Source organism: Pleurodeles waltl, chromosome 3_1 (genome assembly GCF_031143425.1).
Source record: "Pleurodeles waltl isolate 20211129_DDA chromosome 3_1, aPleWal1.hap1.20221129, whole genome shotgun sequence".
NCBI lineage: Eukaryota > Metazoa > Chordata > Amphibia > Caudata > Salamandridae > Pleurodeles > Pleurodeles waltl.
This window is the reverse complement of record NC_090440.1, coordinates 80,396,952-80,424,905: the sequence shown is the minus strand read 5'-3', so window position 1 is coordinate 80,424,905 and position 27,954 is coordinate 80,396,952. Positions and strand designations below refer to the sequence as shown.

At 47.4% G+C, this 27,954-nt stretch overlaps 1 protein-coding gene across 4 annotated transcripts in view; it reads right to left on the bottom strand.

Annotated features, from left to right (window-relative positions):
• LOC138283788 (golgin subfamily B member 1-like) overlaps nucleotides 1–27,954 on the bottom strand; it is a 409,771-nt gene that overhangs the window by 291,773 nt on the left and 90,044 nt on the right. For all 4 annotated transcript variants that reach the window (XM_069221871.1, XM_069221872.1, XM_069221869.1 and 1 more), the window contains exons 8-9: nucleotides 12,418–12,540; nucleotides 10,552–10,665 (exon numbers count right to left, since the gene is read on the bottom strand). In XM_069221871.1, coding sequence (XP_069077972.1) covers nucleotides 10,552–10,665; nucleotides 12,418–12,540 — 237 coding nt within the window. The remainder of the gene's footprint in view (nucleotides 1–10,551; nucleotides 10,666–12,417; nucleotides 12,541–27,954) is intronic.

Below are 27,954 nucleotides of genomic sequence, written 5' to 3'. Positions count from 1 at the left end.
CTGACAATCAAACTAAAGTACATCCCATGGCAATGGTAACTTTAGAGTGGGGAGGGGTCAATGGCCTGAAACAGGTGGTGGTCTCCTCAAATATCCCAGTAGACTGTTTGCTTGGAAATGACCTGGAGTCCTCAGCATGGGCTGAGGTAGAACTGAAAACCCATGCAGCCATGCTGGGTATCCCTGAACTGGTGTGTGTCAAGACTAGGGCACAGTGCAAGGCACAGGGTGAAAAAGTAGAGCTGGAGTCTGGAAAAATGGCCCAGCCTACCAAGAGAAAAGGAAAGTCAGCTGGGAAACCTGCTGCAACACAACACCAAAAAGAGAACCTCTCTTCTCAGGAAGAAGTTCTGCCCTCTGAGGGAACTGAGCCTATGGAGCTGGAACCTTATCAGGTTGAGCTCTTGGGCCCAGGGGGACCCTCAAGGGAAGAGTTGTGTAAGGGACAAGAAACCTGTCCCTCTCTTGAAGGCCTTAGGCAGCAAGCTGCTGAAGAGTCCAAAGGCAAGAAAAATGGAACACATAGGGTCTATTGGGAAGATGGACTCCTGTACACTGAGGCAAGAGATCCCAAACCTGGTGCCACTAGGAGAGTGGTAGTGCCTCAGGGTTTCAGAGAGTTTATTCTGACCTTAGCCCATGATATTCCCCTTGCTGGGCATTTGGGACAAACCAAGACGTGGGAGAGGTTAGTCAACCACTTCTACTGGCCCAATATGTCCCAGAAGGTTAAGGAGTTTTGCCTCTCCTGCCCCACCTGTCAATCCAGTGGTAAGACAGGTGGGCATTCAAAGGCCCCCCTCATTCCACTTCCAGTGGTGGGGGTCCCCTTTGAAAGAGTGGGTGTGGACATAGTTGGTCCACTAGAACCTCCCACAGCCTCAGGAAATATGTACATCCTAGTAGTAGTGGATCATGCTACTAGGTATCCTGATGCTATTCCCCTTAGGTCGACTACTGCCCCTGCAGTAGCCAAGGCCCTCATTGGTATCTTTACCAGAGTGGGTTTCCCTAAGGAGGTGGTGTCTGACAGAGGTACCAACTTCATGTCAGCATACCTAAAACACATGTGGAATGAGTGTGGAGTGACTTACAAATTCACTACACCATATCATCCCCAAACTAATGGCCTTGTTGAGAGATTCAACAAGACATTAAAGGGCATGATCATGGGGCTCCCAGAAAAACTCAAAAGGAGATGGGATGTCCTCCTGCCATGTCTGCTTTTCGCTTACAGAGAGGTGCCTCAGAAGGGAGTAGGATTCTCACCCTTTGAACTTCTGTTTGGCCACCCTGTAAGGGGACCACTTGCTCTTGTTAAGGAAGGCTGGGAGAGACCTCTTCATGAGCCTAAACAAGACATAGTGGACTATGTACTTGGCCTTCGCTCAAGGATGGCAGAGTACATGGAAAAGGCAAGTAAAAACCTTGAGGCCAGCCAACAACTCCAGAAGTTGTGGTATGACCAAAAGGCTGCACTGGTTGAATTCCAACCAGGGCAGAAAGTCTGGGTTCTGGAGCCTGTGGCTCCCAGGGCACTCCAGGACAAATGGAGTGGCCCTTACCCAGTACTAGAAAGGAAGAGTCAGGTCACCTACCTGGTAGACCTGGGCACAAGCAGGAGCCCCAAGAGGGTGATCCATGTGAACCGCCTTAAGCTCTTCCATGACAGGGCTGATGTAAATCTGTTGATGGTAACAGATGAGGACCAGGAAGCTGAGAGTGAACCTCTCCCTGATCTCCTCTCATCAGACCCTAAAGATGGCTCAGTAGATGGGGTGATCTACTCAGACACCCTCTCTAGCCAACAGCAGTCTGACTGCAGGAAGGTCCTGCAGCAGTTTGCTGAACTCTTTTCCCTAACCCCTGGTCAGACACACCTGTGTACCCATGATGTGGACACAGGAGACAGCATGCCTGTCAAAAACAAAATATTTAGACAGTCTGACCAAGTTAAGGAAAGCATCAAGGTGGAAGTCCACAAGATGCTGGAATTGGGAGTAATTGAGTACTCTGACAGCCCCTGGGCTAGCCCAGTGGTCTTAGTACCCAAACCTCACACCAAAGAAGGAAAGAGAGAGATGAGGTTTTGTGTGGACTACAGAGGTCTCAACTCTGTCACAAAGACAGATGCTCATCCCATTCCTAGAGCTGATGAGCTAATAGACAAATTAGGGGCTGCCAAATTCTTAAGTACCTTTGACTTAACAGCAGGGTACTGGCAAATCAAAATGGCCCCTGGAGCAAAAGAAAAGACAGCATTCTCCACACCTGATGGGCATTATCAGTTCACTGTTATGCCCTTTGGTTTAAAGAATGCCCCTGCCACCTTCCAAAGGTTGGTGAATCAAGTCCTTGCTGGGCTGGAATCCTTTAGTGCAGCTTATCTTGATGATATTGCTGTCTTCAGCTCCACCTGGCAGGATCACCTGGTCCACCTGAAGAAGGTTTTGAAGGCTCTGTAATCTGCAGGCCTCTCTATCAAGGCATCCAAATGCCAGATAGGGCAGGGAACTGTGGTTTACTTGGGACACCTTGTAGGTGGAGGCCAAGTTCAGCCACTCCAGCCTAAGATCCAGACTATTCTGGACTGGGCAGCTCCAAAAACCCAGACTTAAGTCAGGGCATTCCTTGGCTTGACTGGGTACTACAGGAGGTTTCTGAAGGGATATGGATCCATTGTGACAGCCCTCACAGAACTCACCTCCAAGAAAATGCCCAAGAAAGTAAACTGGACTGTAGAATGCCAACAGGCCTTTGACACCCTGAAACAAGCTATGTGCACAGCACCAGTTCTAAAACCTCCAGATTACTCCAAGCAGTTCATTGTGCAAACAGATGCCTCTGAACATGGGATAGGGGCAGTTTTGTCCCAAACAAATGATGATGGCCTTGACCAGCCTGTTGCTTTCATTAGCAGGAGGTTACTCCCCAGGGAGCAGCGTTGGAGTGCCATTGAGAGGGAGGCCTTTGCTGTGGTTTGGTCCCTGAAGAAGCTGAGACCATACCTCTTTGGTACTCACTTCCTAGTTCAGACTGACCACAGACCTCTCAGATGGCTGATGCAAATGAAAGGTGAAAATCCAAAACTGTTGAGGTGGTCCATCTCCCTACAGGGAATGGACTTTATAGTGGAACACAGACCTGGGACTGCCCATGCCAATGCAGATGGCCTTTCCAGGTTCTTCCACTTAGAAAATGAAGACTCTCTTGGGAAAGGTTAGTCTCATCCTCTTTCGTTTGGGGGGGGGGGGGGGGGTTGTGTAAGGAAATGCCTCCTTGGCATGGTTACCCCCTGACTTTTTGCCTTTGCTGATGCTATGTTTTGAATTGAAAGTGTGCTGAGGCCTGCTAACCAGGCCCCAGCACCAGTGTTCTTTCCCTAACCTGTACTTTTGATTCCACAATTGGCACACCCTGGCATCCAGATAAGTCCCTTGTAACTGGTACCTCTGGTACCAAGGGCCCTGATGCCAGGGAAGGTCTCTAAGGGCTGCAGCATGTATTATGCCACCCTAGAGACCCCTCACCCAGCACAGACACACTGCTTACCAGCTTGTGTGTGCTAGTGAGAACAAAATGAGTAAGTCGACATGGCACTCCCCTCAGGGTGCCATGCCAGCCTCTCACTGCCTATGCAGTATAGGTAAGACACCCCTCTAGCAGGCCTTACAGCCCTAAGGCAGGGTGCACTATACCATAGGTGAGGGTACCAGTGCATGAGCACTGTGCCCCTACAGTGTCTAAGCAAAACCTTAGACATTCTAAGTGCAGGGTAGCCATAAGAGTATATGGTCTGGGAGTCTGTTTTACACGAACTCCACAGCACCATAATGGCTACACTGAAAACTGGGAAGTTTGGTATCAAACTTCTCAGCACAATAAATGCACACTGATGCCAGTGTACATTTTATTGTAAAATACACCACAGAGGGCACCTTAGAGGTGCCCCCTGAAACTTAACCGACTATCTGTGTAGGCTGACTGGTTCCAGCAGCCTGCCACACTAGAGACATGTTGCTGGCCCCATGGGGAGAGTGCCTTTGTCACTCTGAGGCCAGTAACAAAGCCTGCACTGGGTGGAGATGCTAACACCTCCCCCAGGCAGGAGCTGTAACACCTGGCGGTGAGCCTCAAAGGCTCACCCCTTTGTCACAGCACCGCAGGACACTCCAGCTAGTGGAGTTGCCCGCCCCCTCCGGCCCCGGCCCCCACTTTTGGCGGCAAGGCCGGAGAAAATAATGAGAATAACAAGGAGGAGTCACTGACCAGTCAGGACAGCCCCTAAGGTGTCCTGAGCTGAGGTGACTAACTTTTAGAAATCCTCCATCTTGCAGATGGAGATTTCCCCCAATAGGATTAGGGATGTGACCCCCTCCCCTTGGGAGGAGGCACAAAGAGGGTGTACCCACCCTCAGGGCTAGTAGCCATTGGCTACTAACCCCCCAGACCTAAACACGCCCTTAAATTTAGTATTTAAGGGCTCTCCCTGAACCTAGAATTTAGATTCCTGCAACAACAAGAAGAAGGACTGCCTAGCTGAAAACCCCTGCAGAGGAAGACCAGAAGACAACAACTGCCTTGGCTCCAGAAACTCACCGGCCTGTCTCCTGCCTTCCAAAGAACTCTGCTCCAGCGACGCCTTCCAAAGGGACCAGCGACCTCTGAATCCTCTGAGGACTGCCCTGCTTCGACGACGACAAGAAACTCCCGAGGACAGCGGACCTGCTCCAAAAAGACTGCAACTTTATCCAAAGGAGCAGCTTTAAAGAACCCTGCAATCTCCCCGCAAGAAGCGTGAGACTTGCAACACTGCACCCGGCGACCCCGACTCGGCTGGTGGAGAACCAACACCTCAGGGAGGACCCCCGGACTACTCTACGACTGTGAGTACCAAACCCTGTCCCCCCTGAGCCCCCACAGCGCCGCCTGCAGAGGGAATCCCGAGGCTTCCCCTGACCGCGACTCTCTGAAACCTAAGTCCCGACGCCTGGAAAAGACCCTGCACCCGCAGCCCCCAGGACCTGAAGGACCGGACTTTCACTGCAGAAGTGACCCCCAGGAGTCCCTCTCCCTTGCCCAAGTGGAGGTTTCCCCGAGGAAGCCCCCCCTTGCCTGCCTGCAGCGCTGAAGAGATCCCTTGATCTCTCATTAACTTCCATTGCGAACCCGACGCTTGTTCTAACACTGCACCCGGCCGCCCCCGCGCCGCTGAGGGTGAAATTTCTGTGTGGGCTTGTGTCTCCCCCGGTGCCCTACAAAACCCCCCTGGTCTGCCCTCCGAAGACGCGGGTACTTACCTGCTGGCAGACTGGAACCGGGGCACCCCCTTCTCTCCATTTTATGCCTATGCGTTTTGGGCACCACTTTGAACTCTGCACCTGACCGGCCCTGAGCTGCTGGTGTGGTAACTTTGGGGTTGCTCTGAACCCCCAACGGTGGGCTACCTTGGACCAAGAACTGAACCCTGTAAGTGTCGTACTTACCTGGTAAAACTAACAAAAACTTACCTCCCCCAGGAACTGTGAAAATTGCACTAAGTGTCCACTTTTAAAATAGCTATTTGTGAATAACTTGAAAAGTATACATGCAATTGAAATGATTCAAAGTTCCTAATGTACTTACCTGCAATACCTTTCAAACAAGATATTACATGTTAAATTTGAACCTGTGGTTCTTAAAATAAACTAAGAAAATATATTTTTCTATACAAAACCTATTGGCTGGATTTGTCTCTGAGTGTGTGTACCTCATTTATTGTCTATGTGTATGTACAACAAATGCTTAACACTACTCCTTAGATAAGCCTACTGCTCGACCACACTACCACAAAATAGAGCATTAGTATTATCTCTTTTTACCACTATTTTACCTCTAAGGGGAACCCTTGGACTCTGTGCATGCTATTCCTTACTTTGAAATAGCACATACAGAGCCAACTTCCTACACCATCCAGTTCCTGGGACCCTGAAAGGAGAAGCTGGCAGCCTAAAGACAAGAAAATCCACGCACAGAGCGCCGTGCGGGGAAAAGATCGACGCGAATTCGATCGGCGGCTGAAAAACAACGCGCCGCCAGCTCCGCGGCTGAGAAACGACGCTCGCAGGAAACGCGACCGAAGAATCGACGCACGGAGCAGGAGAAACGACGCGCAGCATCGCTGACGGAGGCTGGGAGATCGCAACCTGCGCGGCTGGATCGTCAACTCATCGTGCGGCTGGATTTTTGACTCTAGTACCCGCCGTGCGGAGTTATTTTCGACGCACGCCCGCCCGTGCGGGGTTATTTTTGACGCACACCAGGTACATTTTCACTCTAGCAGCGCTAGTGTGTTTTTAAAACTACTTAAAGACTCTTTTTGATTTTTAATTAATAACTTGACTTGTGTATGATGGATTTTTGTCGTTTTGGTCTTGTTTTGTTTAGATAAATATTTCCTATTTTTCTAAACCTGTATTGTGTCATTTTGTAGTGTTTTCATTGAGTTACTGTGTGTGTTGGTACAAATACTTTACGCCTAGCACTCTGAGGTTAAGCCTACTGCTCTGCCAAGCTACCAAGGGGGTAAGCAGGGGTTAGCTGAGGGTGATTCTCTTTTACCCTGACTAGAGTGAGGGTCTTTGCTTGAACAGGGGGTAACCGGACTGTCAACCAAGGACCCCATTTCTAACATGTATGATACCAAACATCCCTATTTTCAGTGGAGCCATCATGTAGCTGGGGAACTCATATTAACCAGTGTCCTGCAAAAGGATTCAAAATTGCTTCACTGTATATTTACTATGTCTAAGAATAGATAAAGACACAGCAGGGGCATATCTGCTCTTGCAGATATGCCCACACATAAAATATAATGCAATCTTCCTTAGGGCTGTGAGGCCTGCTGTTGGGGTGACAAATACTACAGACAGTGTTTTAGGGGCCATGCACACAGACTGTGTGCCATGTCATGTTTTCACTTTTGGGAGAACCTTGTCAAGCAGCCTGCAATGGAAGTCTGCATGAGGTTGGTGCTGGGTCCCTTAGAGTGAAAGTTGTACTGCCACTCTTAGGGCCGCTCTTCCGTACCCATGCCCTAGGTACCAGGGGTACCATTTACTAGGGACTTACAGAGGTGCTAAAGGGCCTGGCCACTTGGGGATCAAGTGAACAGGTGTCTTGTTTTGGGTAAGGAACAGTGGCACTGGAAACCTGGTTAGCAGGAAACCAGTGCACTTCCATTAACGTTGCACAAAAAAAAGACAGAAAATAGGGAGTGGGGGCGGGTGGTGGATGTACTGCAACCAGAACCCAGCTTCCTACATTCTCCTTCTTCAATTACTTTTGTTCAGTATATTTGGCACATGGTTGCTTTCCTAGGAGCCATGGGGAAAAAAGACTGATATTTAGCAACCTTTAAAAATTACAGACGGATTTCCCTCATTAACACTAATTGTAAATTGTTTGCTGAATTTTAAGCTCTTACAATTAATCCCTTTATTCCAGATTTAATAGGTATTGAACAGTCTGGATGTTGCGGAAGGACGATACACAAGAGATAATTCCAGAACCTTCCTCAACATCATACATGTTGCAACGCGCAGTTTGTTACCAATCGTAGCAGTTACACTTGACCCTGAAAACGCTTTTGACAGAGTAGACTGTAATTTTCTGATAAATGTCTTACAATAACATGGATTTGGTTCTGCTAGTTTAAAATACATTAGTCTGCTTTATTCTACACCAAAAGCATCTCTTGGTCTCCAATCAGCATTTAAAAATACAAACAAGGGAGAGCTGTCATCTTTCGCTGCTACTCTATTTTAGCTCTGGAACCATTTTTTAAACAAATTCATAAATATCTAACAGTTTGTTGGACAGACACTGAAGTTAGGTTTACAGCTTATGCAGGTGATATTTTAGTATTTACATCAAATTCTGATGCCACTAACCCAGCATTTTCACTTATTAGACAAATACTCTTAAATGTCACGTTACAAATTGAATATTGATAAATCATAATTCATGCCACTTAAGTTCTGTTCTAAGGACATGTTTACCAACCTCAATTTTTCAATGTATTACATTCCTATATGGCTAATGTCCTAATACAATTAGTGGAACTATTACAAATAACCCTGACAAAATTAAACAAACTTTACTTCCTCAGTGCAAATTGGTCCCCTGTATTTCTCTTTTGGTGGGGTAGATTAGACAATATTAAGATGATACTGTTACCTATTACTCATTTTCGTTCATCTATGCTTCCTGTAAAAATGCCTCAGAATTGTTTTAAATCTATTGAGACTATACTAAAGGGGTTTTTATGGAATGGTAAAAAGAATCATGTATCTCTTTACATAAACTGAAAAGACACAAAGATAAAGGTGGTGTTAATTTTCCCAACTTCGAAAACTATTGCTCTACCTTCATTCGTAAACAAATCTGGACCACCCTATCCCAAGATTTGGATATGATCCCTACCATTTGGAGGAAACTGGAATTTAATTATTTGTTTCCTTTCTCCTTCAAAGCTTTATCATACATTACACACAGACCTAAATTTGTTTCCTCATCTATCATAACTCATTCCATAGTAGTTGCCAAACCCCTCAATCTCCAACCTTATTTCCAACTATCAAAATTAACAAAGTTATTCTTTGGAAGGACTGGCTTTTTAAAGGTATCAAATAGGTAGAGCAACTAATTACTGACAATCAGTTCCTACCCTTCCACACATTTCAACAAACATTTAATATGCCATTCCCTTCCAAGTTCTATATCGGACATGTTAATTCAAGTGTTACCTACTACATCTTTAAAGTATCCATAACTGCCTGATACTTTATTCTCTGTTTCTGACTTTTCTATAGAAACCAAAGCACCTCATATCCATGGTACTTTTATTATTGCAGATATCCCTAAAAATAAAAACAGCGTTGAATTACAAGGGGAAAATGATTTCCATCATTCCATTTTACGATACCTTTATGGAATAAAATGTAGCCTAAAATTAATTCCACTTCTTGTTCAGCTTGCACTACTCAAACATTAGTTTTCTTCTTTAATAGATTGCACCCCCTTACTTTCTTTACTAAATTAAAAACTTTCTAATGATTGTAAATGTTGGTCTTTTAATGCAGACAATAGTGATGTATTGCATATGCTCGTTGATTGTTCTGGTGTCCAGCTGTTTTGGTTACAAGTCTGGGATAAGATTGAAGGTATATGTTCCTTTCAATTATAATTCAATACAGTATACATATTCCTGGGTGGATCTTTTAGCAACTCAAATGTTGATAACATGACTGGAAAATTATTGGATCTTCTTACTGCTATTGCATTATCGATAATAGCCACAAACTGGATGGACACTATGCAGATCACTTTTACAAGATGGTGGAACATGATATGTCATAACCATAGCGCTTATTCATCTTCTATAGAAACAATGATTATTTATAAAATCTCTTGAAACCAATTATCTTATGGTCGTATTCCCTTACCGTCAGAGACAATAAAGCATTCTGAAATTAAATCAATAAACAGAAGTCTCTATGTTTTGGAAAACGGTTTTTTAGAAAGTCTATTAGAAATAAACATTACTTGCATGTCTGACAAACTGTATCACGTTTCTGGAAACCTGTAATGCATGAGGTTCAAAATATGTCCCACTGGGATTTACACTGGCCCACCGGTAATACTGTACAGGTAGAGGTTAACACTGTTCTAACGCTTGTACCATAAACCTTTTTGACAATCAAGTCCATCCTCTTACAGTTCTAAACGGAAGGCCCAGAAAAACTAGTCTAGAGCCTAAGCAGATCTACATTTTTAATACTGAACCAGCTTGTAGGAGACCCCACTGAACAACAGCGTCCTCTTGGAAAGCCTGGTGTGACATGACCTAGTTGAAGACTGAGAAAAATCAGCATTTCGAGTTGCAGACAATCCAACATTTTGAACGTCTAAATGCATTCCCGATTTTCCTACCACACTTTGAGTTAAATATAGCAATTGGAGTTGTAGTTGAATGGAAATGGTGGTTTGAACATCCTAAAAACAAAAATACAAGCCACAGAAAATAATTTCTAAGAGGGGCGGAGCGGAGTGGAACGAGAGACTTAAGACTGACACACAGTCCAATGCAGTGCCTTTACAATTGAGACTGCTTCCGTGGTTGAGAAACAACAGAATTGAAGGAATTGTTTGTTGTAGGATACTTTTAGATATATGACAAAGTTACAGCATGCAACTCCACATGAATGCTCTTAGAATGATTTAATAAACACAACTAGTGATAAGAGACTATCAATGTTTCTGGTATTTTAATCACAATTATCAATGTAAAATGTGTGTTGGAACCTCACTAACCCCAGAGAAGTGTCATATCTGTCATGATTAATGATCTACTGCAGTAGGCTGGCGTCAGCTCAAAGTGCTGGTACCGCTTAGGTTAATGGCCCAAAGACATAACCCTTCCATTACTTCTACAAAAGTTCTGACCTAAATTCACTGTATAATTATAATAATGCTGTTTAGGTCAACCCTTCACAAACAACAAAATCTTACCTTCAAATGCTGGTCTTTCACATCCAGTTCTTTTTGTAACACATCTATAACTTGGTTCTTGCCTAACAGCACTTCTTCTTTTTCATGTAGTTTCTGCTTCAATGCTTTTAGTAGCTATCCGAAAAATACAAATATGAAAATAGCAGTATTAAAAATCTAGGTAATAAACAAGCCCATTTGGTAAATAAAAAAAAAGCCTTAAACCATCTAACAGCTTGGGTGCAAGAACATACCCTCACGAGACTATTGAGGAGAGGAGACTGCAGATGGTTTAGCAGTGAGTTCTGTGCTCTTTTCTATACTGTACTATGTATAGCATTTAATGCCAAAGAATCAACTCCGAGCACTACAATGAATACCCCCTGTAACACAAAGGATAAGGGCTAGTTTCAAGCAACTAGCAAAACAAAGTAGCATGCCATATTCTTCATTATATGGGACACTATATGAAAGGACAGCACAAGCAAAAAGGCTCTTCTGCCTGATGACACGGTATGATGAAAGCTGACGACATTGTCTGCCCTACATTCCACCCCCTTTGATACAGGTAGTCATAAGCTGGACCATCAGTGCTAAGGACATATGTCCTCTTTTTGCCCATACAAAATACAGCTGCAGCAATTCACATCCATAATAGATAGATTAAATATTTTTTAAGCTTCTAGAGATAAAGGGCTAATCCAACAGCTGTGAGAAGGTAAAATCAATGACCTTTCCATAGTGAACTTGTTGGTGACTAGTATAAAGAACAGAAAAATGCATATAGACACTAATAAAAGCCAGGTTGGTTGACCAAGTGGCTAATCCGAGAGCCAAAAAACAAAGTGATGATCCATCACTTTAAGCACCTAGATGTAGGAATTATTCTTAGCATTAGAGCCAAAGGTCTTCCCTCTGGCAAGAAGGGCCTCTGACAAAAGAAAGCACTGCAGTCATGTAAACAGAAGGGCTGGGTTTCATAAGCATACAGAATTTTTTTTAACCCAAAAGACTGGATAGTAGTGTGAGGTACCAATTAACTACCACTGTTTATCATGCTAAGACCTGTGTTACCTCATACGAAACCACTGAAGCGCCAGCTGTGAAAAACAACAAGGTAACTGTCTAAAGATCAGCCAGTACGATACATACCACCAGTAATACCTCAATGTCTGGAATTCTATGCAAAGGAATCTCATGGTGAAGGTGTCAAATACTACTGAAAAGAATCATGCATTTAAATATACACTATCTAAAAAGTAACTTCAGTGCCGAACCCACACCATTTTCAACAAGAGTACGTATTCACTGATCAGGAGTGTCACTAATGTGGCAAATATGGAAGGGCTGAATATTAAAAGAAGTTAAGTAAACTTCTTGTTAATAGACTCCTGAATTTCACTTTTTTCAGTCAAACTGTTTTTGCACTAATGTTAGATCATTTATTCGTAGCTATCAAATTGGATTTCTTCATCCACTACTTCCCCCACAAAATTAATTGTCCAAATGTTCTTCGAGGAGTCTGGAAGTCAGTTGTTTCTGCATCTGCAATGGAAGCCTATGAACAATTTCTAGCAAGCACAACTCAATGAACAGTGCTTTGTTACTGGCAGTCACTGTTTGCCCTAAAATGGTTCTTTTTCTCGTCTTCACTTGTCTCTGATGAAGTAACAGGTTGAGTAGCTAACAACTGCAAGTGATTTCCTCATGTATTTAAGTCCTGAGTGATGATTGGGTTGGTACTCCATTTTCAGGCAATAACCTTGCATTTTGAGGAGTGATTTGTTTACAGTTGCTAAATTTAATGCAGAGTATGTATCTGTTCCCTGACAGCAACTACTTAATGCTAGCTCTATGTACACAATAAAAAAATAAATGAACAATTACCTGTTCAAGATCAGCACTGGCATCTGATTTTGCTGCCAGTCTGAAGAGTTCCTGCTCATGATTTTGGGCTTGTGCTAGCAGATCCTTCTCTTTTTCCTGAATGATATTTTGAAACATGCGAATCTGAAAACAACCAGACGACGAATTTATGCGGGAAGCCATAAACAAACATTTTGCACGCAACATTCAGTCACCCTTAAACCAGAGGTAAGAATTCGGCCTGAACCAGCAAAGATGTTCTTACCTTCTCATGTGGTAAGTCAAATCTAAGCATATTTGCAAACATGTTTTCATACATTCCGGAGATCTATCTGATATTTTTGAAGCCCACCCAATCAAATATTTCCTGTGTTGAAGTTACAGAACAAATAACGGTCCTTGTTTTAGCATGAGGAAATATAAACGTTCTCTGGCATGAGGCAGTGAAGTGCTCTAATGTTACTCACAAAGTCCTTTTGAAAAAAATAAAATACTGTCCATTTTATTAAATATATTAAGTACATCTCCAGTTTGCAAGATAAGGGTGGATCAGGAGGAATAACCTTCATAGAGATTACGGTATTCTAATTTCTTGTGCCTCCACCTTCATGACACGTTGGGAATTGCTTGAATGAGAGGAATCAACCTCAGGTTCTGCACACAAATATTGAACATCACTCAGACAATCTTTCAGAGCGGCGGTTTCCAACCTGTGGTCCGCGGACCCCCAGGGGTCCGTGAACATTTCCAGGGGGTCTGCAGGCATCTCGAGACCTGGTCCAGCATGAAGGCACTTCTCCAGCAGGGACCTCTCAACAGATACAAAAACACACAAGTGCTTTTTTATTTGTTACTTCATTTGTGCACCAGTTTTTGAAGCACTGCAAAGTTCCTTGTATAGACAGAAAAAAAGTTTCAAGATAACTCTGGTGATTAATGTACCTGCTGAAGAGAGATGCACGTTTTGTATAGTGGCAGTTTTGAATCATCTAAGGTAGCGCAGGTGGTGCTTTGCCTGGTGCGAAGAATGTGTATCATGCATATCAAAGAATAGTATTTTATGTGTATGGCACAGTGGGATACTGCTTTTGTCAGAGATTCTTTGGTTACTGTGCAGTTCATAAGTTACAATCATAACCTAGCAGAGTGAGCTATGAACTGCCATCAAACAGCTGCATGCCAACTGCATGGTACAAGTTAGAAAATATTGGCCCTCATTACAAGTTTGGTGGGCTGCCAAACTCGTACCGCTATCTGACCGTAGTGCGACCAGAACACTGCCCGCCCTATTACAAGTTTACGGCTGGGCCAGCGGGTGGGAACAGTGTTTCCGCCAGCCAGCCCAGTGGGAAACAGAGCCTTAACATTGCGGCAAAGTGGCAGTGCGGCGATAGCAGCAGCACCCACCGTGCTTTCCACTGCCTCCAATTCGGGCAGTGGAAAGCGTGAAGTGGTTGTGTAAGGAAATGCCTCTTTGGCATGGTTACCCCCTGACTTTTTGCCTTTGCTGATGCTATGTTTTGAATTTAAAGTGTGCTGAGGCCTGCTAACCAGGCCCCAGCACCAGTGTTCTTTCCCTAACCTGTACTTTTGTTTTACACAATTGGCACACCCTGGCATCCAGGTAAGTCCCTTGTAACTGGTACCCCTGGTACCAAGGGCCCTAATGCCAGGGAAGGTCCCTAAGGGCTGCAGCATGTCTTATGCCACCCTGGGGACCCCTCACTCAGCACACACACTCTGCTTGCCAGCTTGTGTGTGCTGATGAGAACAAAACGAGTAAGTCGACATGGCACTCCCCTCAGGGTGCCATGCCAACCTCACACTGCCTATGCAGTATAGATAAGTCACCCCTCTAGCAGGCCTTACAGCCCTAAGGTAGGGTGCACTATACCATAGGTGAGGGCACAAGTGCATGAGCACTGTGCCCCTACAGTGTCTAAGCAAAACCTTAGACATTGTAAGTGCAGGGTAGCAATAAGAATATATGGTCTGGGAGTCTGTCAAACACGAACTCCACAGCACCATAATGGCTACACTGAAAACTGGGAAGTTTGGTATCAAACTTCTCAGCACAATAAATGCATACTGATGCCAGTGTACATTTCATTGTGAAATACACCCCCGAGGGCACCTTAGAGGTGCCCCCTGAAACCTTAACCAACTACCCGTGTAGGCTGACAGGTTTTAGCAGCCTGCCACACTCGAGACATGTTGCTGGCCACATGGGGAGAGTGCCTTTGTCACTCTGTGGCCAGTAACAAAGCCTGCACTGGGTGGAGATGCTATCACCTCCCCCAGGCAGGAGCTGTAACACTTGGCGGTGAGCCTCAAAGGCTCACCCCCTTTGTTCCAGCACCACAGGGCACTCCAGCTAGTGGAGTTGCCCGACCCCTCCGGCCACGGCCCCACTTTTGGCGGCAAGGCCGGAGGAAATAATGAGAATAACAAGGAGGAGTCATTGGCCAGTCAGGACAGCCCCTAAGGTGTCCTGAGCTGAAGTGACTCTAACTTTTAGAAATCCTCCATCTTGCAGATGGAGGATTCCCCCAATAGGGATAGGAATGTGACCCCCCTCCCCTTGGGAGGAGGCACAAAGAGGGTGTACCCACCCTCAGGGCTAGTAGCCATTGGCTACTAACCCCCCAGACCTAACACGCCCTTAAATTTAGTATTTAAGGGCTCCCCTGAACCTAAGAATTTAAATTCCTGCAACTTAAAGAAGAAGAGGACTGCTGAGCTGAAAAACCCTGCAGAGAAGAAGAAGACACCAACTGCTTTGGCCCCAGTCCTACCGGCCCGTCTCCCTCCTTCGGAAGAAAACTGCTCCAGCGACGCTTTCCCCAGGACCAGTGACCTCTGAATCCTCAGAGGACTGCCCTGCTTCCAAAAGACCAAGAAACTCCCGAGAACAGCGGCCCTGTTCAACAAAGACTGCAACTTTGTATCCAGAGGAGCAGATTTAAAGACCCCTGCAATCCCCGCAAGAAGCGTGAGACTTGCAACACTGCACCCGGCGAACCCGACTCGACTGGTGAAGCAACAGCACCTCAGGGAGGACCCTCCGGCGACTCCGAGACCGTGAGTGTAAAGAAATGGCTCCCTGTTGCAGTTACCCCCCACTTTTTGCCTGATACTGATGCTGACTTGACTGAGCAGTGTGCTGGGACCCTGCTAACCAGGCCCCAGCACCAGTGTTCTTTCACCTAAAATGTACTTTTGATTCCACAATTGGCACACCCTGGCATCCAGATAAGTCCCTTGTAACTGGTACCTCTGGTACCAAGGGCCCTGATGCCAGGGAAGGTCTCCAAGGGCTGCAGCATGTATTATGCCACCCTAGAGACCCCTCACTCAGCACAGACACACTGCTTACCAGCTTGTGTGTGCTAGTGAGAACAAAATGAGTAAGTCGACATGGCACTCCCCTCAGGGTGCCATGCCAGCCTCTCACTGCCTATGCAGTATAGGTAAGACACCCCTCTAGCAGGCCTTACAGCCCTAAGGCAGGGTGCACTCTACCATAGGTGAGGGTACCAGTGCATGAGCACTGTGCCCCTACAGTGTCTAAGCAAAACCTTAGACATTGTAAGTGCAGGGTAGCCATAAGAGTATATGGTCTGGGAGTCTGTTTTACACGAACTCCACAGCACCATAATGGCTACACTGAAAACTGGGAAGTTTGGTATCAAACTTCTCAGCACAATAAATGCACACTGATGCCAGTGTACATTTTATTGCAAAATACACCACAGAGGGCACCTTAGAGGTGCCCCCTGAAACTTAACCAACTATCTGTGTAGGCTGACTGGTTCCAGCAGCCTGCCACACTAGAGACATGTTGCTGACCTCATGGGGAGAGTGCCTTTGTCACTCTGAGGCCAGTAACAAAGCCTGCACTGGGGGTGGAGATGCTAACACCTCCCCCAGGCAGGAGCTGTAACACCTGGCGGTGAGCCTCAAAGGCTCACCCCTTTGTCACAGCACCGCAGGACACTCCAGCTAGTGGAGTTGCCCGCCCCCTCCGGCCCCCACTTTTGGCGGCAAGGACGGAGAAAATAATGAGAATAACAAGGAGGAGTCACTGGCCAGTCAGGACAGCCCCTAAGGTGCCCTGAGCTGAGGTGACTCTAACTTTTAGAAATCCTCCATCTTGCAGATGGAGGATTCCCCCAATAGGATTAGGGATGTGACCCCCTCCCCTTGGGAGGAGGCACAAAGAGGGTGTACCCACCCTCAGGGCTAGTAGCCATTGGCTACTAACCCCCCAGACCTAAACACGCCCTTAAATTTAGTATTTAAGGGCTTCCCTGAACCTAAGAATTCAGATTCCTGCAACTACAAGAAGAAGGACTGCCTAGCTGAAAACCCCTGCAGAGGAAGACCAGAAGACAACAACTGCCTTGGCTCCAGAAACTCACCGGCCTGTCTCCTGCCTTCCAAAGAACTCTGCTCCAGCGACGCCTTCCAAAGGGACCAGCGACCTCTGAATCCTCTGAGGACTGCCCTGCTTCGACGACGACAAGAAACTCCCGAGGACAGCGGACCTGCTCCAAAAAGACTGCAACTTTATCCAAAGGAGCAGCTTTAAAGAACCCTGCAATCTCCCCGCAAGAAGCGTGAGACTTGCAACACTGCACCCGGCGACCCCGACTCGGCTGGTGGAGAACCAACACCTCAGGGAGGACCCCCGGACTACTCTACGACTGTGAGTACCAAAACCTGTCCCCCCTGAACCCCCACAACGCCGCCTGCAGAGGGAATCCCGAGGCTTCCCCTGACCGCGACTCTCTGAAACCTAAGTCCCGACGCCTGGAAAAGACCCTGCACCCGCAGCCCCCAGGACCTGAAGGACCGGACTTTCACTGCAGAAGGGACCCCCAGGAGTCCCTCTCCCTTGCCCAAGTGGAGGTTTCCCCGAGGAAGCCCCCCCTTGCCTGCCTGCAGCGCTGAAGAGATCCCTTGATCTCTCATTGACTTCCATTGCGAACCCGACGCTTGTTCTAACACTGCACCCGGCCGCCCCCGCGCCGCTGAGGGTGAAATTTCTGTGTGGGCTTGTGTCCCCCCCGGTGCCCTACGAAACCCCCCTGGTCTGCCCTCCGAAGAGGTACTTACCTGCTGGTAGACTGGAACCGGGGCACCCCCTTCTCTCCATTGAAGCCTATGCGTTTTGGGCACCACTTTGAACTCTGCACCTGACCGGCCCTGAGCTGCTGGTGTGGTAACTTTGGGGTTGCTCTGAACCCCCAACGGTGGGCTACCTTGGACCGAGAACTGAACCCTGTAAGTGTCTTACTTACCTGGTAAAACTAACAAAAACTTACCTCCCCCAGGAACTGTGAAAATTGCACTGTGTCCACTTTTAAAAATAGCTATTTGTGAATAACTTGAAAAGTATACATGCAATTGAAATGATTCAAAGTTCCTAATGTACTTACCTGCAATACCTTTCAAACAAGATATTACATGTTAAATTTGAACCTGTGGTTCTTAAAATAAACTAAGAAAAGATATTTTTCTATACAAAACCTATTGGCTGGATTTGTCTCTGAGTGTGTGTACCTCATTTATTGTCTATGTGTATGTACAACAAATGCTTAACACTACTCCTTGGATAAGCCTACTGCTCGACCACACTACCACAAAATAGAGCATTAGTATTATCTCTTTTTACCACTATTTTACCTCTAAGGGGAACCCTTGGACTCTGTGCATGTTATTCCATACTTTTAAATAGCACATACAGAGCCAACTTCCTACAGTGAGTAACCAAAGTTGTCCCCCCTGAGCCCCCACAGCGACGCCTGCAGAGGGAATCCCGAGGCTCCCCCTGACCGCGACTGCCTGACTCTGAAATCCCGACACCTGGAAAAGACCCTGCACCCGCAGCCCCCAGCACCTGAAGGAATGGAACTTCTGTGCAGGAGTGACCCCCAGGAGGCCCTCTCCCTTGCCCAGGTGGTGGCTACCCCGAGGAGCCCCCCCTTGCCTGCCTGCACCGCTGAAGAGACCCCTTGGTCTCCCATTGAAATCTACAGGAAACCCGACGCTTGTTTACACACTGCACCCAGCCGCCCCCGCGCTGCTGAGGGTGTACTTTATGTGTGGACTTGTGTCCCCCCCGGTGCCCTACAAAACCCCCCTGGTCTGCCCTCCGAGGACGCGGGTACTTACCTGCTGGCAGACTGGAACCGGGGCACCCCCTTCTCCATTGAAGCCTATGTGTTTTGGGCACCACTTTGAACTCTGCACCTGACCAGCCCTGAGCTGCTGGTGTGGTGACTTTGGGGTTGCTCTGAACCCCCAACGGTGGGCTACTTTGGACCCCAATCTGAACCCCATAGGTGGTTTACTTACCTGCAAGAACTAACATTACTTTACCTCCTGTGAAAATTGCACTGTGTCCACTTTTAAAACAGCTAAATGTGTTTTATGTAAAAAGTATATATGCTATTGTGATTATTCAAAGTTCCTAAAGTACTTACCTGCAATACCTTTCAAATGAGATATTACATGTAGAATTTGAACCTGTGGTTCTTAAAATAAACTAAGAAAATATATTTTTCTATAACAAAAACCTATTGGCTTGGAATTGTCTCCGAGTGTGTGTTCCTCATTTATTGCCTGTGTGTATGTACAACAAATGCTTAACACTACTCCTTTGATAAGCCTACTGCTCGACCACACTACCACAAAATAGAGCATTAGTATTATCTCTTTTTGCACAGAAGTTCCGTTCCTTCAGGTGCTGGGGGCTGCGGGTGCAGGGTCTTTTCCAGCCGTCGGGACTTTAGGTTCAGGCAGTCGCGGTCAGGGGGAGCCTCGGGATTCCCTCTGCAGGCGTCGCTGTGGGGGCTCAGGGGGGGGACAACTTTGGTTACTCATGGTCTCGGAGTCGCCGGAGGGTCCTCCCTGAGGTGTTGGTTCTCCACCAGTCGAGCCGGGAACGCCGGGTGCAGTGTTGCAAGTCTCACGCTTCTTGCGGAGATTTGCAGGGGTCTTTAAATCTGCTCCTCTGTAACAAATTTGCAGTTCTTTTGGAGCAGTGCCGCTGTCCTCGGGAGTTTCTTGTCTTTCTTGAAGCAGGGCAGTCCTCTGAGGATTCAGGGGTCGCTGGTCCTTGGGAAAGTGTCGCTGGAGCAGGTTTCTTTGGAAGGCAGGAGACAGGCCGGTAGGACTGGGGCCAAAGCAGTTGGTGTCTTCTTTCTTCTTCTGCTGGGGATTTCAGCTCAGCAGTCCTCTTCTTCTTGTAAGTTGCAGGAATCTCAATTCTTAGGTTCAGGGAAGCCCTTAAATACTAAATTTAAGGGCGTGTTTAGGTCTGGGGGGTTAGTAGCCAATGGCTACTAGCCCTGAGGGTGAGTACACCCTCTTTGTGCCTCCTCCCAAGGGGAGGGGGGCACATCCCTAATCCTATTGGGGGAATCCTCCATCTGCAAGATGGAGGATTTTTAAAAGTTAGAGTCACTTCAGCTCAGGACACCTTAGGGGCGGTCCTGACTGGCCAGTGACTCCTCCTTGTTTTTCTCATTAATTTCTCCGGCCTTGCCGCCAAAAGTGGGGGCCGTGGCCGGAGGGGGCGGGCAACTCCACTAGCTGGAGTGTCCTGCGGTGCTGGAACAAAGGGGTGAGCCTTTGAGGCTCACCGCCAGGTGTTACAGCTCCTGCCTGGGGGAGGTGTTAGCATCTCCACCCAGTGCAGGCTTTGTTACTGGCCTCAGAGTGACAAAGGCACTCTCCCCATGGGGCCAGCAACATGTCTCTAGTGTGGCAGGCTGCTGGAACCAGTCAGCCTACACAGATAGTCGGTTAAGGTTTCAGGGGGCACCTCTAAGGTGCCCTCTGGGGTGTATTTCACAATAAAATGTACACTGGCATCAGTGTGCATTTATTGTGCTGAGAAGTTTGATACCAAACTTCCCAGTTTTCAGTGTAGCCATTATGGTGCTGTGGAGTTCGTGTTTGACAAACTCCCAGACCATATACTCTTATGGCTACCCTGCACTTACAATGTCTAAGGTTTGGCTTAGACACTGTAGGGGCACAGTGCTCATGCACTGGTGCCCTCACCTATGGTATAGTGCACCCTGCCGTAGGGCTGTAAGGCCTGCTAGAGGGGTGACTTATCTATACTTGCATAGGCAGTGAGAGGCTGGCATGGCACCCTGAGGGGAGTGCCATGTCGACTTACTCATTTTGTTCTCACCAGCACACACAAGCTAGCAAGCAGTGTGTCTGTGCTGAGTGAGGGGTCTCCAGGGTGGCATAAGACATGCTGCAGCCCTTAGAGACCTTCCCTGGCATCAGGGCCCTTGGTATCAGAGGTACCAGTTACAAGGGACTTACCTGGATGCCAGGGTGTGCCAATTGTGGATACAAAAGTACAGGTTAGGGAAAGAACACTGGTGCTGGGGCCTGGTTAGCAGGCCTCAGCACACTTTCAATTCAAAACATAGCAGCAGCAAAGGCAAAAAGTCAGGGGGTAACCATGCCAAAGAGGCATTTCCTTACACAACCCCCCCCCCCCCAAACGAAAGAGGATGAGACTAACCTTTCCCAAGAGAGCCTGGAAAGGCCATCTGCATTGGCATGGGCAGTCCCAGGTCTGTGTTCCACTATAAAGTCCATTCCCTGTAGGGAGATGGACCACCTCAACAGTTTGGGATTTTCACCTTTCATTTGCATCAGCCATCTGAGAGGTCTGTGGTCGGTTTGAACTACAAAGTGAGTACCAAAGAGGTATGGTCTCAGCTTTTTCAGGGACCAAACCACAGCAAAGGCCTCCCTCTCAATGGCACTCCAACGCTGCTCCCTGGGGAGTAACCTCCTGCTAATGAAAGCAACAGGCTGGTCAAGGCCATCATCATTTGTTTGGGACAAAACTGCCCCTATCCCATGTTCAGAGGCATCGGTTTGCACAATGAATTGCTTGGAGTAATCTGGAGCTTTTAGAACTGGTGCTGTGCACATAGCTTGTTTCAGGGTGTCAAAGGCCTGTTGGCACTCTACAGTCCAGTTTACTTTCTTGGGCATTTTCTTGGAGGTCAATTCTGTGAGGGCTGTCACTATTGATCCATATCCCTTCACAAACCTCCTATAGTACCCAGTCAAGCCAAGGAATGCCCTGACTTGAGTCTGGGTTTTTGGAGCTGCTCAATCCAGAATAGTCTGGATCTTAGGCTGGAGTGGCTGAACTTGGCCTCCACCTACAAGGTGTCCCAAGTAAACCACAGTTCCCTGCCCTATCTGGCATTTGGATGCCTTGATAGAGAGGCCTGCAGATTGCAGAGCCTTCAAAACCTTCTTCAGGTGGACCAGGTGATCCTGCCAGGTGGAGCTGAAGACAGCAATATCATCAAGATAAGCTGCACTAAAGGATTCCAACCCAGCAAGGACTTGATTCACCAACCTTTGGAAGGTGGCAGGGGCATTCTCTAAACCAAATGGCATAACAGTGAACTGATAATGCCCATCAGGGGTGGAGAATGCTGTTTTCTCTTTTGCTCCAGGTGCCATTTTGATTTGCCAGTACCCTGCTGTCAAGTCAAAGGTACTTAAGAATTTAGCAGCACCTAATTTGTCAATCAGCTCGTCAGCTCTAGGTATGGGATGGGCATCTGTCTTGGTGACAGAATTGAGACCTCTGTAGTCCACACAAAACCTCATCTCTCTCTTTCCATCTTTGGTGTGAGGTTTGGGGACTAAGACCACTGGGCTAGCCCAGGGGCTGTCAGAGTGCTCAATTACTCCCAACTCCAGCATCTTGTGGACTTCCACTTTGATGCTTTCCTTAACTTGATCAGACTGTCTGAAGATTTTGTTTTTGACAGGCATGCTGTCTCCTGTGTCCACATCATGGGTACACAGGTGTGTCTGACCAGGGGTTAAGGAGAAGAGCTCAGCAAACTGTTGCAGGACCTTCCTACAATCAGATTGCTGTTGGTCAGAGAGGGTGTCTGAATAGATCACTCCATCCACTGAGCCATCTTTAGGGTCTGATGAGAGGAGATCAGAGAGAGGCTCACTCTCAGCTTCCTGGTCCTCATCTGTTACCATCAACAGATTTACATCAGCCCTATCATGGAAGAGTTTTAGGCGGTTTACATGGATCACCCTCTTGGGGCTCCTGCTTGTGCCTAGGTCCACCAGGTAGGTGACCTGACTCTTCTTTTCCAGGATTGGGTAAGGGCCACTCCATCTGTCCTGAAGTGCCCTGGGAGCCACAGGCTCCAAAACCCAAACTTTCTGCCCTGGTTGGAATTCAACCATTGCAGCCTTTTGGTCATACCAAAACTTCTGGAGCTGTTGGCTGGCCTCAAGGTTTTTACTTGTCTTTTCCATGTACTCTGCCATTCTGGAGCGAAGGCCAAGTACATAGTCCACTATGTCTTGTTTAGGCTCATGAAGAGGTCTCTCCCAGCCTTCTTTAACAAGAGCAAGTGGTCCCCTTACAGGGTGGCCAAACAGAAGTTCAAAGGGTGAGAACCCTACTCCCTTCTGAGGCACCTCTCTGTAAGCGAAAAGCAGACATGGCAAGAGGACATCCCATCTCCTTTTGAGTTTTTCTGGGAGCCCCATGATCATGCCTTTTAATGTCTTGTTGAATCTCTCAACAAGGCCATTAGTTTGTGGATGATATGGGGTAGTGAATTTGTAAGTCACTCCACACTCATTCCACATGTGTTTCAGGTATGCTGACATTAAGTTGGTACCTCTGTCAGACACCACCTCCTTAGGGAAGCCCACTCTGGTAAAGATACCAATGAGGGCCTTGGCTACTGCAGGGGCAGTAGTCGACCTAAGGGGAATAGCTTCAGGATACCTAGTAGCATGATCCACTACTACTAGGATGTACTTATTTCCTGAGGCTGTGGGAGGTTCCAGTGGACCCACTATGTCCACACTCACTCTTTAAAGGGGACCCCCCACCACTGGAAGTGGAATGAGGGGGGCCTTTGGATGTCCACCTGTCTTACCACTGGCTTGACAGGTGGGACAGGAGATGCAAAACTCCTTAACCTTCTGGGACATGTTGGGCCAGTAGAAGTGGTTGACTAACCTCTCCCACGTCTTGGTTTGTCCCAAATGCACAGCAAGGGGAATATCATGGGCTAAGGTCAGAATAAACTCTCTGAAACCCTGAGGCACTACCACTCTCCTAGTGGCACCAGGTTTGGGATCTCTTGCCTCAGTGTACAGGAGTCCATCTTCCCAATAGACCCTATGTGTTCCATTTTTCTTGCCTTTGGACTCTTCAGCAGCTTGCTGCCTAAGGCCTTCAAGAGAGGGACAGGTTTCTTGCCCCTTACACAACTCTTCACTTGAGGGTCCCCCTGGGCCTAAGAGCTCAACCTGATAAGGTTCCAGCTCCATAGGCTCAGTTCCCTCAGAGGGCAGAACTTCTTCCTGAGAAGAGAGGTTCTCTTTTTCTTGTTGTGTTGCAGCTGGTTTCCCAGCTGACTTTCCTTTTCTCTTGGTAGGCTGGGCCTTTCTTCCAGACTCCAGCTCTACTTTTTCACCCTGTGCCTTGCACTGTGCCCTTGTCTTGACACACACCAGTTCAGGGATACCCAGCATGGCTGCATGGGTTTTCAGTTCTACCTCAGCCCATGCTGAGGACTCCAGGTCATTTCCAAGCAAACAGTCTACTGGGATATTTGAGGAGACCACCACCTGTTTCAGGCCATTGACCCCTCCCCACTCTAAAGTTACCATTGCCATGGGATGTACTTTAGTTTGATTGTCAGCATTGGTGACTGGATAGGTTTGTCCAGTCAGGTATTGGCCAGGGGAAACCAGTTTCTCTGTCACCATAGTGACACTGGCACCTGTATCCCTCAGGCCCTCTACACTGGTCCCATTAATTAAGAGCTGCTGCCTGTATTTTTGCATGTTAGGGGGCCAGGCAGCCAGTGTGGCTAAATCCACCCCACCCTCAGAGACTAATGTAGCTTCAGTGTGACACCTGATTTGCTCTGGGCACACTGTTGATCCCACTTGGAGACTAGCCATTCCAGTGTTAGCTGGAGTGGAGTTTGAAGTGGTATTTTTCTTGGGACAGGCCTTGTCTCCAGTTTGGTGTCCAGACTGACTACAGCTACGACACCAGGCCTTTTTGGGATCAAAGTTTTTACCCTTGTACCCAGAATTGTTTTGTGAAGAGGCTCTGGGCCCACCCTCCTGTGCAGGTTTTTGGGGGCCTGTAGAAGACTCTTTACTATTTTTGTTTTTGACTGTCTCACCACCCTTGCCCTGGGGAGGTTTTGTGACCCCTTTCTTTTGGTCACCCCCTGTGGAAGTTTTGGACACCCTAGTCTTGAACCAATGGTCCGCCTTCTTTCCCAATTCTTGGGGAGAAATTGGTCCTAGGTCCACCAGATGCTGATGCAGTTTATCATTGAAACAATTACTTAACAGGTGTTCTTTCACAAATAAATTGTACAGCCCATCATAATCACTTACACCACTGCCTTGAATCCAACCATCTAGTGTTTTTACTGAGTAGTCTACAAAGTCAACCCAGGTCTGGCTCGAGGATTTTTGAGCCCCCCTGAATCTAATCCTATACTCCTCAGTGGAGAATCCAAAGCCCTCAATCAGGGTACCCTTCATGAGGTCATAAGATTCTGCATCTTTTCCAGAGAGCGTGAGGAGTCTATCCCTACACTTTCCTGTGAACATTTCCCAAAGGAGAGCACCCCAGTGAGATTTGTTCACTTTTCTGGTTACACAAGCCCTCTCAAAAGCTGTGAACCATTTGGTGATGTCATCACCATCTTCATATTTTGTTACAATCCCTTTAGGGATTTTCAACATGTCATGAGAATCTCTGACCCTATTTATGTTGCTGCCACCATTGATGGGTCCTAGGCCCATCTCTTGTCTTTCCCTTTCTATGGCTAGGATCTGTCTTTCCAAAGCCAATCTTTTGGCCATCCTGGCTAACTGGATGTCCTCTTCACTGGAGTTATACTCAGTGATTTCAGAGAGGTTGGTCCCTCCTGTGAGGGAACCAGCATCTCGGACTATTATTTGTGGAGTCAGGGCTTGAGAGGTCCTGTTCTCCCTAGATAGGACTGGTGGGGGGGAATCACCCTCCAAGTCACTATCATCATCCTCTGTGTTGCCATCCTCAGAGGGGTTGGCTCTTTCAAACTCTGCCAACAGCTCCTGGAGCTGTAGTTTGGAAGGTCTGGAGCCCATTGCTATTTTCTTTAGTTTACAGAGTGACCTTAGCTCTCTCATCTGAAGATGGAGGTAAGGTGTGGTGTCGAGTTCCACCACATTCACATCTGTGCTAGACATTATGCTTCTAAAAGTTGGAATACTTTTTAAGAATCTAAAAACTAGTTCTAGAATCTAATTCAAACTTTTACCAAACTTTTAAACTCTAAAAGAGATGCTAACAGGGACTAACACAAGGCCCTAGCAGGACTTTAAAGAATTTAGGAAAATTTCAAATTGCAAAAATCAATTTCTAATGACAATTTTTGGAATTTGTCGTGTGATCAGGTATTGGCTGAGTAGTCCAGCAAATGCAAAGTCTTGTACCCCACCGCTGATCCACCAATGTAGGAAGTTGGCTCTGTATGTGCTATTTCAAAGTAAGGAATAGCATGCACAGAGTCCAAGGGTTCCCCCCCTTAGAGGTAAGATAGTGGCAAAAAGAGATAATACTAATGCTCTATTTTGTGGTAGTGTGGTCGAGCAGTAGGCTTATCCAAGGAGTAGTGTTAAGCATTTGTTGTACATACACACAGGCAATAAATGAGGAACACACACTCAGAGACAAATCCAGCCAATAGGTTTTGTTATAGAAAAATATATTTTCTTAGTTTATTTTAAGAACCACAGGTTCAAATTCTACATGTAATATCTCATTTGAAAGGTATTGCAGGTACGTACTTTAGAAACTTTGAATAATTACAGTAACATTTATACTTTTTACATAAAACACAAATAGCTGTTTTAAAAGTGGACACTGCAATTTTCACAGTTCCTGGGGGAGGTAAAGTATTGTTAGTTTTAACAGGTAAGTAAGTCACTTACAGGTCTCAGTTTTTGGTCCAAGGTAGCCCACCGCTGGGGGTTCAGAGCAACCCCAAAGTTATCACACCAGCATCTCAGGGCCGGTCAGGTGCAAAGGTCAAAGAGGTGCCCAAAACACATAGGCTTCAATGGGGAGAAGGGGGTGCCCCGGTTCCAGTCTGCCAGCAGGTAAGTACCCACGTCTTCGGAGGGCAGACCAGGGGGGTTTTGTAGGGCACCGGGGGGGACACAAGTCCACACAGAAAGTACACCCTCAGCAGCGCGGGGGCGGCCGGGTGCAGTGTGCAAACAAGCGTCGGGTTCTCTGTTGATTTCAATGGGAGACCAAGGGGTCTCTTCAGCGGTGCAGGCAGGCAAGGGGGGGGCTCCTCGGGGTAGCCACCTTCTGGGCAAGGGAGAGGGCCTCCTGGGGGTCACTCCTGCACAGAAGTTCCATTCCTTCAGGTGCTGGGGGCTGCGGGTGCAGGGTCTTTTCCAGCCGTCGGGACTTAAGGTTCAGGCAGTCGCGGTCAGGGGGAGCCTCGGGATTCCCTCTGCAGGTGTCGCTGTGGGGGCTCAGGTGGGACAACTTTGGTTACTCACGGTCTCGGAGTCGCCGGAGGGTCCTCCCTGAGGTGTTGGTTCTCCACCAGTCGAGTCGGGGTCGCCGGGTGCAGTGTTGCAAGTCTCACGCTTCTTGCGGGGATTTGCAGGGGTCTTTAAATCTGCTCCTCTGTAACAAAGTTGCAGTTCTTTTGGAGCAGTGACGCTGTCCTCTAGAGTTTCTTGTCTTTCTTGAAGCAGGGCTGTCCTCAGAGGATTCAGAAGTCGCTGGTCCCTTGGAAAGCGTCGCTGGAGCAGGTTTCTTTGGAAGGCAGGAGACAGGCCGGTAAGTCTGGGGCCAAAGCAGTTGGTGTCTTCTATTCTTCCTCTGCAGGGGTTTTTCAGCTCAGCAGTCCTCTTATTCTTGTAGTTTCAGGAATCTAAAGTTTTAGGTTCAGGGAAGCCCTTAAATACTAAATTTAAGGGCGTGTTTAGGTCTGGGGGGTTAGTAGCCAATGGCTACTAGCCCTGAGGGTGAGTAAACCCTCTTTGTGCCTCCTCCCAAGGGGAGGGGGGCACATCCCTAATCCTATTTGGGGGAATCCTCCATCTGCAAGATGGAGGATTTCTAAAAGTTAGAGTCACTTCAGCTCAGGACACCTTAGGGGCTGTCCTGACTGGCCAGTGACTCCTCCTTGTTTTTCTCATTAATTTCTCCGGCCTTGCCGCCAAAAGTGGGGGCCGTGGCCGGAGGGGGCGGGCAACTCCACTAGCTGGAGTGTCCTGCGGTGCTGGAACAAAGGGGTGAGCCTTTGAGGCTCACCGCCAGGTGTTACAGCTCCTGCCTGGGGAAGGTGTTAGCATCTCCACCCAGTGCAGGCTTTGTTACTGGCCTCAGAGTGACAAAGGCACTCTCCCCATGGGGCCAGCAACAGGTCTCTAGTGTGGCAGGCTGCTGGAACCAGTCAGCCTACACAGATAGTC